Raw genomic sequence first — 13,101 nt, 5'->3', positions numbered from 1 at the left:
TTAAGGGAATGAGAAATGAGCTGTCTGGGTCAGCAGCTTATTTAATTTCCTAAGCTATCGTTCTCATTGCCTATGCCATATCACAGATCCCGTAGGATAATATTTGTTTCTAGTTAATTGGTTGCCAAACACCTTGCAAAGCTGTAGCTCATACTATAAAATCTAAGGTGAATCACGTAGTTGAACAGCCGCAGGAAAATGTGTGCAAGTCCTGCAATAAAGCCTTTTGGCTATTTTATTTTATTCTACAAATAAAGACACTGTCCATCATTATATGGAAAAAAATAATAGTTTGAGTCGTATATAGCATGAAACAGTAGTACCCTTCACAGAAACATTTCTAATTCATTAGTTTATTACAAAATATCCACTCACAAAAAAGCACAAGCACAACCTTTATACTTGTGAAATGAGTTGATATTTCATATACAAAATAATTTCCACATAATTCCATATAATTTTATTTTATATAGAAATAGGTCATTATTACAACAGCTGTACAATACACTACTTTTTATTTAATAATTACATAAAATCTTTCTTAGAAACATATCAACAGAAAACATACAAAAAAAGCGAAAAGTGCATTTCTTTTTTTTCCCCCCAAAGGAAAATTCAATCCTAAATGTTATAATGAAAGAGATATGTAATAGTCTGCAGCATCCCGAGTCAGTGGGCCAAAACACAGTGCATATTTCTCAGAGACTTGCAGTGAGTGAGTTATTTAGCTTGAAGAAGGATCCATCGTGTATTATGGGAGAGTTGCATGATTGTGCTTACAAGTTGAGTTCTTCGTTGCAATCACAATTTGTATATATAAAACAGTCCAGTGTTTTTTTTTTTGTTTTTTTGTTTTTTTGTTTTGTTTTTTTGTTTTTAGTTGTGAAGAACAGTTAGGATAAGCTGCATAATACTTTTCAGATTCTAAATCAAGAGTTATGAGCTGTAGACCATCTTCACCAATGACCAGGCTTTCTTCTCCATTGGATGTGCTAATTTGGCCACAAGAATAAGGAAACAAACTTCTCTTTACAGAAAGTGCCTAGGTTTTGTCCTCTGTGCAGTTGTGCAAAATAATAACAATAATCATAATAAAAATAATCTCTTGTTCTCTCCTCAATAGACCTTTGACGCAGTGCTTTTCATACACAAAAGAAGAACTGAAACAGTGAAGGCCAAGTACCTCAAGTGTCTGTCAACAGTCTTTTGGAATTGCCAGACAGCTTTCTGAGCGGCACGCCGAGCTCGAACTCCTCCTCCCGTGCAGCCGGTGATGGTGGAGTTTGCACAGGACGGTGCTCCTCTTCGTTCTGCTCTGCGCAGTGCGTACTGCGCTCACCAGACAGTGCCAACTGGATCCTGTGTGCCCTAAGTGCGCTGCGTGCGGCAGTCTGCGCCCTGTGGCATCCTTCTGTCACAGAGCTCTGAAAGAAAGGCTTGTGCGAAAGCCGAAACAGTAAGTACAGAGTCATTCTCTCCTGCCCCATGTGCCCATTGGTTAAAGCTAATCGTGCATTGATTGTGCTGGTGGGACTCTATCGCAGTGGCTGTGGTAAGTTTGATGATTCTGATAAGCTATTGCTTCTTCTTGGTAGTTGCTGCTGCTGCTGCTGTGCCTGATGATACCCCATGTTTCCTTGCTGTGGTGAGTAAGGTGGCAGGAGCAAAGAATCGGTTTGCTCATTGTGCAAAGAACTTGGTGTTTGCACCTACAGATAAAATAAAATTCACCGTGTTGTTTGATTCTTTCACGTTAGAGCTCGTCGTCCTCAATGTACAGCGTGCTTAAAAATATTACTCTTTTTGCTGGCTTTTATCTCTGGGGCTGTGTGCTAGGCATGGGGTTAGCCTACCTATGCTAGAAGGAACAGATTTAAATTGCAGCAAAGAAGATTACAATTAGGCATTGAGAAAGGTTTTCTAGTAGGAATGCACTGCCTAGGATTTGCGGGTTATTCTGAAAAGCCTGTTTAAGAACAGGCTGAGCAAATATGTCAGAAATGACAAGGCTAGATGACAGAAATGAAGCAGAAATAACACAGGGGATCCTAGTGGACCTCATGAGGCCCCTTCTAGCCCTTTCTTGTTGTGAGTTTACAGTAGGGTGCGACATTGTAGTGTTGAAGTCGATGTGAATTTTGCAGATGCTTGCCTGGGAATGGTGTCTGCCATGTTTTTTCATTAATTCTCAGCTATGATAAGGATTTCGTTTTTCGGTGTGATCATTTGAAGCCGATGATTCTCTTTCAGTGATTCCAGTGGAGATGTGATCAGGTTTTATAGACTCAGTTCAGCTCCTTCTGAGTTAATAGACACCTCCTTTCCCCCCTTTCCCTTAGCTTTACGTGTGCTGAATTAGGTAAAAAAAACCAGTATTTTTATATCTTTAAATCACCTGGTGCTTCCAGGTGATCTGCTCCAATTCATCTTCTTTGCCTTGTGGAGTTGAGGAAATACGTTAATTTATGGAAGGGATATGGATATCTGATCCCGATCTTATTTTATGTTGGTGCTGGTAATTAAAAATCATCTTTTGACTTGTAAACTAAGCAAATTTTGTACTTAATAAAGAGTACAGAATAAATCCAAAGGCAGCAATTTTCTCCATCTAGAAATACACTTTAAATACATCCAGGATAATCTGATTATGTTTCCAATGTACAGGATTAGTAATTTCCTTTGAAATATTCTGACTGTTCTCACTGCTCCCTTGCTATACTGGAAGGGTACACGACACCGTATCAGTGTCTTGCACATTTCAGTTACCTCTGAAATGGCCATCTCTGCCATGATCAGGCTCCCGCTGAAACTTACAGCTTGTCAAGGCTTGCAGGCCCCGTTTGCACAGCCCGTTTGCCTTATAATTCTGTGACTATGTTTTATACATCGTCCTCTTTGTCCTTCCCTACCTGCAGGTAGCGTTGTTGCTGATGCTGTTGGTGCTGGAGTTGCATAGGTGGCAGAGAGGATGGCTGGGAAGGAGGTGTCATGGCAAACCCTTGGTTTAACACTGCTTGTCCCATCAGAACGATTGGAGAGCCACTGCTGGAAGTCTGCACTTCTAAACTTTGAAACATTTGTTGGTTTTGAGAGTATCTGTGGAAGAAAGAAGTAAAACCATCAAGAACAAACGTGTAGAAACAAAGGCCTTCTCCTGGGATATGGGGTGGGCATCAATAGTCTTCATAAATAATTCTTAGTAAAGGATTCCAGGGCATCAGACCTGCACGCATGAAAACCAGCAGCATTGGCTTAACACCGTACATGAGCTGGACTTGGAGGGCAGAATACATCTCACCTCAAAACCCAGACCACATTTTAGATTCATTACAGATTCTGGTTTATGCATGTCTTCTCTTCAGCCACAGATTCACATCCCAGGCTCATTAAAACACATGGCCTTTGATTTTGTATTAATAAGCTGAGTTCTGAACTGCAGCAGCTGAGAAGTAGACACGTTCCCCGTTCTGCTGCCTGTGCTTCTATACGACTGCCTGTGGGGATGGTAATCTCCTGCAGGATGGCTAGGGTTGATTACTTTTTAAGCTCCTCGTAGACATTGCCAAGTACGGTCAGCAGTTCCCATAGCTGTGACCCACATTGTAGGACCAGAAGAAGTCTCTAGAAGTCCTCTGGACTGGGGGATGAGCCAGAAACAAAATACTCAGCCTCTGTTGCTAGTCTACTTTTGCACAGCAAAACCCAAATATTTTTTGTTTTGTGGAAGGCTGTGGGTAAAACCACAAGGAAGCTACTGCCAACCCAGCCTAATTCTGTTTGTCCTGTAAAGGGTGATGAGATCATAGTGTGGTGTGTGTTTGTTAAACAGCTGTTCAAAATTAGGGGTTGGTCAGAAATGGTAAGATTTGGGTACTTATACAAGCATGTGAGCTCCAAAAAAAGCGTCCTGTGAGTCGGGCAGAATATGTGAACGGGAGGTGTATCTTTGAAATTCCGGCCTTTTTTTATTTAGAAGCTTAAAAGCAGATGTCAAGTGCAGATCAGTATGTTAAGTTGGAGGTTTTAACTCAAGGTAATCTTAAGCAGCAACAGTGATGTTTGAAAAGAAAAGCGCTGAATACCTACATTCCTGAGGTAACATACAGAATCGCTTTAATGATGGTCAAACATTATCATTTTGGCAGTTCACAATTAAGGACAGAGACAAAAAAAAAAAGAAAAAATAAAGATGAGGCTGACCCTGACACTAGAAGGCAGGCTCGGCCCAGTAACGTGCTCCTGTATTTATAACTACTTCATCGTCTTACTAAAAAATGCTATTTCCCCTCAAAAGCAACTTTGGTGTTTTTGACAAGTCACATACTTAGCCTGGGATCCAGCCATGCTGAGGTCTGAAGGGTGTCTTGCATTACAGGACGCGGGCATCATTGGCTGAATAGGTTGGCTGAGCAACAGTCTTGCACATGGAAAAAAGAAAAAGTGATACTGCTGTGAGAGAAGGACCATACACATGCCACATTTTGAAAACTGACAAAGGATGCTTTTGGAGGCACAGCGCAAGACTGAGCATTAGGAGATGTAACCTCAGCTCTGGGCTGTAGCAGATGCCTCCTGGGCGGTGCTGGGTGGAGGTTTGGGGCCGTGCCCTTCAGACCTGGTCACTTGGGTGTCCTTCTGAGCTGCTAGATTTCAGGAGAGGGAAATTTCTGTTGCTCCTGCTGGTTTCAGTGGGAATGGCTCATATTGCCTGAGTATCTGTCATCTTTTTGGTTCAAAGAAGCATGTAGGTTGGAAAAAACCTTCAAGGTCCAACCATCCGCCTAAACTACCAAGTTCGTTGCTAGACCATGTCCCCTAGTGCCATGTCCACACATCTCTTAACTGCCTCCAGGGATGGTGACTCCACCACCTCCCCGGACAGCCTGCTCCAAAGCTTGACCACCCTTTCCATGAAGAAATTCTTCCTGATATCCAATCTAAACCTCCCCTGGAGCAACTTGATGCTGCTTCCCCAGGTCCTGTCACTTGTCTCCTGAGAAAAGAGACCGGCACCCTCATCGCTGCAACCTCTTCAGGTAGCTGTACAGAGCGATGAGTTCTCCCCTCCTTTTCTCCACACTAAATAACCCCAGCTCCCTCAGCCACTCCTCGTAAGTCCCTTCACCAGCTTTGTTACTCTCAATGCATTCCAGTACCTCCACGCCCTTCTGGTAGTGGGGGGCCCAAACCTGAACACAGCACCTGAGGTGCGGTGTCACCAGTGCTGAGTACAGAGGGACAATCACTTCCCTCGTCCTGCTGGCCACACCATTTCTGATGCTGGTGCAGATGCCATCGTCCTCCTCACCCTGTCCCTCACCCACCCACTGAGGGCAGCCCAAGATGGTGGCCACCTGGGCGCCCCCCCGTGTCCCGCCCTACCTGAGCTGCTGGTCGTGGCTGCAGCCGGCGGCGGGTGGGCCGGGGCCGGGGCCGGGGCCGGGGCCACGGCGGGGTGGTGGGGCTGCAGGGGCCGTGGCGGGGCCGAACGGTGGGGCCGAGGTGCGGAGAGGACGGCCACCACCCGGTGCCAGCTCTGTGCTCCTCACCGCTTTTGGGCCCTGCAAGAGAGCGGGGAGAGGCGGATTGGGGTGAGGCCTGGTTAGCCCCGCTGTGAAAGCCCTGTGATGGCAATGAACCCTACAAAAGGAAAAGCTGTGTGTTTTTTTTTTTTTCCTATTTGTCCAGTTTTTGTTTTAATAGTCATGCTAATGCGGGTGTGTGGGAGGTTAAACGCTACGGCTGAGGGGTCTGAAGCTAATGGTGCCGCTACATTCGCCACATGCCCAGGCAACAGAAATAAGAGCTAGGTTTTCTGAGAAGGGAGGCACAACAGGTGGGTGGAAGAACAAAGACTGGAAATGCCAAGAAGCCTGCAGTAAGACAAAAATCCTGTGCCAAGCCTACTTGCTTTCACAGGTCTCATTTACAAATACCTGAACCCAAACTTTTTCCTAGGGAAGGAAAGGGAAAGGCACATTTGCAGGACTGACATGACTTCACTAGCTTGTTCAGTAACAGCTCGGCATCTTCTTTCCGTATTAAATGCTCCTCTAGTCAAAGAAGTGATTACCTGGCTCGATATCACACTTGCTTCTCTCAGTACTTGCTGGTTTGGTGTTTGCGGAGATGCAATTTGCCCGGGGAGCTGAGGACTGGGGACAAGCTGCTGCTGAGAAACGACCCCTGGCCTCTGCTGTAGCTGCTGCAGCTCTGGCTGCTGAATATTGCTAAAGCTCAGGGACACCGTTGGCTGCTGTAGGAACATCTGGAAAAGAAGAGGGGGTCGTTTTATTGACATAGCCCAGCTGTCACGGATAATGAAGGTTACTAATAAAACCAAAGATATGTTCTAAAATAAAATCATCACAGCTCGGAATTCACCACACATTTACTGTTAATTGGAAATCACATTTCTTTCCTACGTTAACAGTTCTGCTGTCTCTGGTTTCTTTCTTTCTTCATCTGAAAATGCATTCATTACTTGTGAAATGTGTCCTGAAGGTAAAAGCCCTCTCTCCACGGGGCAGGCAGAGCCCTCGTGAGAGCAGTTCGCTGTACATTCACCGTGTTCTGGGGCATCCCGACCAGAGAGCTGGGAGTAACTCCATGTCTTTTCAATCCTTTCATTTCTCTTTTCAACAAACCAGGCTGCCTTTCAGGCAAGGCTGCTTTTGAATTTGTCTCGGAAAATTCAACACCTTCTATACAGTTGGGTCACTGAGTGTATTTAATGAGGCCACAGCCAGGCCAGAGTTGACCGCGTTGAATGGCTGTGTCCTTATCATTGAGAAGATGTGTAAACAGACCGTCACTGTCATTTATCTGATTTTCCGTCAGGTAGCTGTCACCTGGTGTTCTTCCTAATCAGGCCTTGTGTTTGACTTGTACAAAAGAGCCAGCAGCCCCTCTGTTAGTGTTTCTGTAAATGATACGCTCTCCATTCTTGCATTGCAAGAAGAGTCTTTCTTCTTTAAAAGTTGCAGGGCTTTGGAATATTTTTGCTTTTCTAGAGGCTATTTCTTTCAATAGAGCCATACAAAAGAAAAAAGGCACCTTTTAAAACTATTAATTATTAATGCTACAAGCTATCTTTGCAATATTTCAAACCTATTCTCTTGCCACCAAGGACTGTACAAAGCGACACTTCCCAGGTAGTTGAAGGCATTTTTGGCTCTGGTTCTGATTTCACACCACTTCTACAAGTGTGGAACTCCATTATTTTAAGTGGAGCTACTTAAGGCTGAAATGAAATCAGAATCACAATTATTTTCTTCATTACTCATCCATCAGTCTCATGCCTAGCAGTACATCTGAGGTACACCCAGTAATTAGTACACCTTTCCGCAACTTATTGCTGTATTAGCAATTCCCTAAACTATCATGTCCCCTGTAATTTCTCTTGGAAGAAAACCCCGCACCTTTCTCTAAAGAAGCGGCACAATGCATTGCTTTTCTCCACAGAAGTATGGGCTGATCCATCATATTTGTGCTTATATATCTAGCTATTAAAACACAGTTTTTAATTTACTATGATAAATTTGTAATGAATCTCTGTGTGCCAAGACTTGACTCAGAATTGAGTTACAGACAAAGCTCACGTTAATCAGTTACATTAATCAGCAGAGAGAGGTGGGCAATTAATGAAAATGTTAATGGACCTAAAGCAATGTCTTGTTTCAGGTGTGTAGACTAACTACACCTCAAAGATGTCTGATAGAAATAAATGGGTCAAGTAACAGAGCTGTGTCTGCTTGCAGTAGGTCTGAAACTAGCTCTGAGTGTTTTCTTTTAAAAACAGTGCTCACAGAGTTTGGAGCCATTACATTTCAGAAAGACAGATGGTCTTGCAACTTCTGCCAAGTAAATAGGTCTTATTATGAATAAATCAAAGGCAGAAGTTATGAAAATTCATTTTCTTGTTTATTTTCTGTATATAGAAGCTAAGTTTTGAACATGTACGGTAAATGAACCTGATTAGCTCTAGCAATGACATTGGTCTCCATTGATATGAAATGTTTAATGTAACATTCAGAACAGGTAAAGCAAGTGGTGTGCTTCAAAAATGTCATGTGGGATGTGAGCCCACTGTTTCTGGAAGATCAGCATAAACTAAGACCGTAAGGAGCAATATCTTAAGCATCCTCCCTGTACAAGGCACACAGTGCTGGCGAAATACCAAGTTCATCCAATGCAAACTCAACATCCATCAATTCAAATGTTGGGCAGGGTGGGGACTTGCAGCAAATGACTTACTCTGCAGGGAGCTGCCTGTGTGCATGCCTTACTTTGAAGCAAAGGCCAAGTAGCTTATTCTTGAAAGAAAGCAGAGCAACCTACTTTGCAATTACCAGTGTGCGCCACTGGGTAGGAAAGCGCACGGCTAATGGTTGGCAGCTAGCATGCTATAAATTTACAACCAAGTTTATCACAGTAAACCAATTCCTTTTATTTATGTGTTCATACCCTGAGAGACCTACGTGCGTTTCGTATCTAGGGACGCTCTCCATTGCGTTATAATGGCCAAAGCAGCATTATTACTGTCAGAACACAAATGTCGGGGAAAAACAAGCTCAGGGCAGGAAGCAATGGTGCCATTTAACCCATGTCCCCACAGAACTGGAAGGCTCAAGACACCTAATCAAGAAAAGAGTTAACCTAAGAGAGGATCGAAGTGGGGAGTCGCTACCTGCAAGTAAGCCTGAAAGCAAGAATGTACTTCATTTGTACAAAACAGTGTTTTTTCATTATGCGTCTCTTTCGTGACAGTCCTGCCTGAATTCCTCTGAAGCACAAAAATGTTGAAGCTTTAAATAGCAACAGAAACCCCATAATAAAGAAAAAAATCTTTCTCAGTCTGAGCAAATCCAAGCAGATAAATTAGCAGCCTCCTAACTGCGCTGCCGATAACGACACGTCTCACAGCTGATTTTGTGGACTGCAAGGCCAGTGAAGCATCTTATAAATATTTTTTAATTGGCCAGATTGTTAAGATACACAGCAAAGCTGTGAGGGAGGGAAGGGACCCTCTGACACAGCTGCCCCCTCATCCCGAGATAGACGGTCCCTGCAGCTAATGGGTGAATCGCATTGGCAAGACATTGTGGGGGAGACAGCTCATTGACTCTTCCTGCTCCTTGGGTAATCAGGTGGTGATAACCTTCAGGCTCATCATTAGAGAAGGGAAGACTCCTTATGTAAAATACCAGCACTGGGAATCTGAGGTTCATGGACTTCGAAGGGAGACTGGTTTGTGAATCATGGGTGGCAATGGACGGTCTCATTTGCAGCTCTTGCAAGCTGGTCAGGCTCAGCTCTTGTTTCTGCTTTCCTCTCCATCCACAATTCATTAGCTAGACTGTTCAAATCTGGCACAGACACGGCATCCTTCAGACTTCTGAGGTTACTCTTGGTGCTGCCGCCCTTAATGCTTTCATTTGTCAGGAAAAGCAGTACCGGAGATTTAATGGGGTTTTGAACACTCTTCTTCAGGGCCCACAGCCCTCCTGCTAGTTTGGTCTTTCATCACACAAGGCTCTTGGAAATAGCGACAAATGCAGACGACTGTGCTCAACATCTGTCCAGTTGGGAAAGCGTTTCTTGGTGGACTGCTGCACTACAGTTTTGAAGACCTCTGAAGGAAATGGAAATGGGGCTCAATTCTCCACAGAGCTACCTGTACATTTCTGTGTGGAAGGGAGGGAGCCGGGGGGGGAAAGATATGCTAATAAATGAGCTAAAGAGGGAAAATGATAGAATGCTTCCCCCTTTGCAGCCAGCACACGGCACTCCCCCATGCTTACAACCTGCACAGCCCCATTCTCTACGCGGAATATTAAAAGGACCAGAAATTCGCTCAATAGTAAGGCTCTTCTGCTTGCCACTATGCTTTGTAGCCTTGATAATAGACACAGATCGATGTCTGCAGACATTCAGCTCCTTGAATGATGAAATCTGTTCAGCAAAGCATGCGGTTAGATTTCTGATTTAACAGTTTACTCCTAACCTCTTGTGAGTCACAAAAGTGCTACATGTGAAAATGTGAGGCTTTATTTCAAATTGCCTCTAGCCAAGTAAGACAAAGCTAATTCCTGGTCTCACTCCTTCCTGTAATGGCACAGTAATTTCTGGTTTTCTTTTTTTTTTTTTTTTTTTTTTTTTTTAATCTAAAGAAAGCGGGAGAAGGAAAAGGCCCCACTCCAAGTCAGCGTGACTTCTTACAGCTCACTGTCTCGTGTGATTGTTCTGGGGGGCTGAAAGGCACTTAGATGACAGACAGTGATCCTCCCCATCCAGCTTTGCCCCCTCAGGCTGATAGGCAGCCCCCACATTTCCGAGCTGCCCTCCAGCCCCCCTGCCTCTCAGTGCTGCATTTGCAGGGAAATGATCACTACTGACATCAGAGATCTTGCAGTGCTCTGAAAATATGTTCTCCTTGGTCCAACCTGGCACAGTCCTTGTGGGGGAGCATATCACCCAAATAATGATCCAAATGATCCAAATCTCAGAGCTACAAAGCAGTAGGGGGTAGGCAGTACAGGGCCTACCATTTACACACTGGGCCTCTTCTCTCTGCTTGGGCTCCCCGTGAGCACAGCTGAGGATCTGTCCCATGGTCTTTGGGTTATTAATGCATATGGAAGATGACTATATAAAAATAAAATCCCTTTCCCGCATATAAGAATGTGCTCTGACTTTCTATTTTTGCCTGAACTATTTAAAAAAAAAAGGGGGGGTTGGGGGAATCAGTGTATCTGAATGTTGAAGACTTCACCGGGAGAGAGTAATGGCTTTTGCTCAATTAAAAGGAGAGGAAGTGGGAATATCACGTCTCTTGATATTCATAATAACAATAATAGCTTTCAGACACATACCATGATTCTGAACTGAAGGGCAGTTAATTGCAGACTTTCCCTTTCCGTTATTCAGAGTCAGTGCAGAACCAGTAGAAGAAATACACTGAAATTAAACCTGGTCTACCTATATGTTTATATGGTACCAGGAACAGGGAGTCCTGGTTTTGGGACCCACCACTGCTGTGCTGTCTTATAGCAGTGCGTATGCAGCAACTTGGGTGGAAAAGCTTCAAATTTGGCTTCACCGATCCCTTAATTGCCTAAATGTACAATCCAAATTTGTTTTAATATGTGAACTGTGTGTTCACAGGTGTCGATGATGGGTGAGATTCTGTTTCTGTGCAAGTCGGGAACAAAATTCCCACTGGCCTCAGCAGGTCCCAGGTTTTCATCCTGTGCTTAAAATGTTCTTTGAGACATTCATTTATGTGACAGAGCTTGTCTTCTAAAAAATCTTGTTAGTACAATGCTCACAGTGGGTCCCCAGTGCAACATTTCTGGCAAGGGTCATTTAACCCGGTATTTATAGTTACATTATGAGGAACAGAGCAGTAATCACCCAGCTTTCAGAAAACTTCCATAAAACTGGATGATTTCTCCATTTGTCGTTAAATGAAACCTGAGATGTGCTAAATTGCACTCACTGTTACTCATGGGGTGCGGTAGACATTGGGGCAGTACAAGGCAGGTACTGTACTAGCTCTGTGTAGAAGGTATCAAAGACACAAGAACAGCAGCCTCAGGCTGCTTCACCCTAAAGGCTTGAGCTGGTCCTGTGAAGAACAAATTCAGATGCCTCCCAGGTGTAAACAAATGAACAGAGGTTTGAGCAGAGGTGTTTGTTTTTTGTGTTTTTTTTTTTTAAACATGACAAGGGAATTCATCTCCTGTGCTCAGTGTCTAGGCCAGGAAAACAGGGAGCGAATGATCTAAAAGAGATGAGCACTTGGAGAGTGCCTGAAGGAGAGCTGTTGGCTAAGGGAGAGCTGGACAGACGTGATACTGAGCATCAGCAACGCCCCCACGAAGCATGCAGTGAATGGCTGGAAGCTAATGAACTGGAGAGACGTAATCAGTGCTGAGTCCAAATGTGAACACTGTTCCATTACAGCTGCTCATTCTGAAGACTCAGTATATAAAGCATTAAAATACTTCTGTAAAGGACCCAAAATCTTCTCACCCCCATAAGGCTGAGATATTTCTTCCTTCTCTTCTTCCAAAAAGCTCTTAATCTTTATGTAGGCTACTCAAGAGGCTTCCAGAGGGCAAAATCCCCATTCAGATGAGCCAGATTTCTCATGTCCTGGACCCTGCAGCTAATTTTAAGATGCCAGCCCTATCAAGTGCTTCATGAGAGGATGCTCTGCCCCTCCCAGCAGTAACCCACCTGCACGCTGGAGTCCTGGACCAGGCAGAGCTGCTCCTGTATCTTCTGGAGCTCCTCCTGCTGCCAGCGGATGTTAGCCTGCAGGATCCGCGTTCGCTGCTCTAGCTGGTCTTTGATGGTCTGGAACATGCTAAACTGTGCTGAGAACTGAAAAAAAGAGGGAAAAATCAGTCTTTATAATAGAAATGGGCCTCAGTATGACATTATTTTGAAAGAAGTCATTGGTTTCTTGATTGTAAAGCACAGTGAAAGGAATAAAGTACGTGTTTGTAATATAGTAACGTCTAGGCAGAGATAAATCTTTTCTATTTCCAATTTTACGCACATATATTAAATTGCCTCAGTTATAGTGATCTTCTTACAACTGACCCTGTTCTGTTAGAGAATTATCAGAATGCCTGTTTTTGAGAGCATGCTGCTTTAAAATATCAAGAGTATCTTAACTCGGTGGCAAATGAGAGCATTATTATTATTAGCATGTAGTTTGGAGTCCTTAGCATGGCAGAGCTGCGTATTCCAAATGTGTTTTATCAACACTTTCCTTTTTCCTCAGAGAAATAGCAGTGCTGCAATGGTTTATTTTGCTGATTACTTACTACGTGATCACGCAACAGCTGACCACAGTAAATATTTTCTACATTTCTGCATCTGAGTAGTGGCCAGGGTACGAGAAATACTCATTAAGTTATTTTTATACGTGACATAAAATAAATAGCCCAGCTCAGTGGGAGAAAGGCTATTCTAAATAATAATACAAAATGGAGATTGCTAATAAGGGTCAAGAAGAAAGTGCAGCCTCCAGTAGCAGCAATGCCTTGCACGAAGCAGAATCACTCCATAAGCATGGAGGGGACTAGC

The 13,101-nt window shown here is 43.8% G+C and overlaps 1 protein-coding gene across 3 annotated transcripts in view; it reads right to left on the bottom strand.

The window, feature by feature from the left end:
* Positions 1–272: 272 nt before the first annotated feature.
* NPAS2 (neuronal PAS domain protein 2) overlaps positions 273–13,101 on the bottom strand; it is a 99,782-nt gene continuing 86,953 nt past the window's right edge. For 2 of the 3 annotated variants that reach the window (XM_035558001.2, XM_050715509.1), the window contains exons 16-21: positions 12,244–12,390; positions 6,074–6,268; positions 5,383–5,561; positions 4,325–4,417; positions 2,910–3,096; positions 274–1,709 (exon numbers count right to left, since the gene is read on the bottom strand). In XM_035558001.2, coding sequence (XP_035413894.1) covers positions 1,536–1,709; positions 2,910–3,096; positions 4,325–4,417; positions 5,383–5,561; positions 6,074–6,268; positions 12,244–12,390 — 975 coding nt within the window. In that variant the 3' untranslated portion in view covers positions 274–1,535. Of the gene's footprint in view, positions 1,710–2,909; positions 3,097–4,324; positions 4,418–5,382; positions 5,562–6,073; positions 6,269–12,243; positions 12,391–13,101 lie in introns of all 3 variants that reach the window. The other variant, XM_035558000.2, reaches the window with a different exon arrangement.

The sequence above is a fragment of the Cygnus atratus genome, chromosome 1 (genome assembly GCF_013377495.2).
Source record: "Cygnus atratus isolate AKBS03 ecotype Queensland, Australia chromosome 1, CAtr_DNAZoo_HiC_assembly, whole genome shotgun sequence".
Taxonomy (NCBI): Eukaryota; Metazoa; Chordata; class Aves; order Anseriformes; family Anatidae; genus Cygnus; species Cygnus atratus.
Note: the sequence above shows the minus strand (reverse complement) of the source record. Positions and strands in the feature narration are given on the sequence as shown.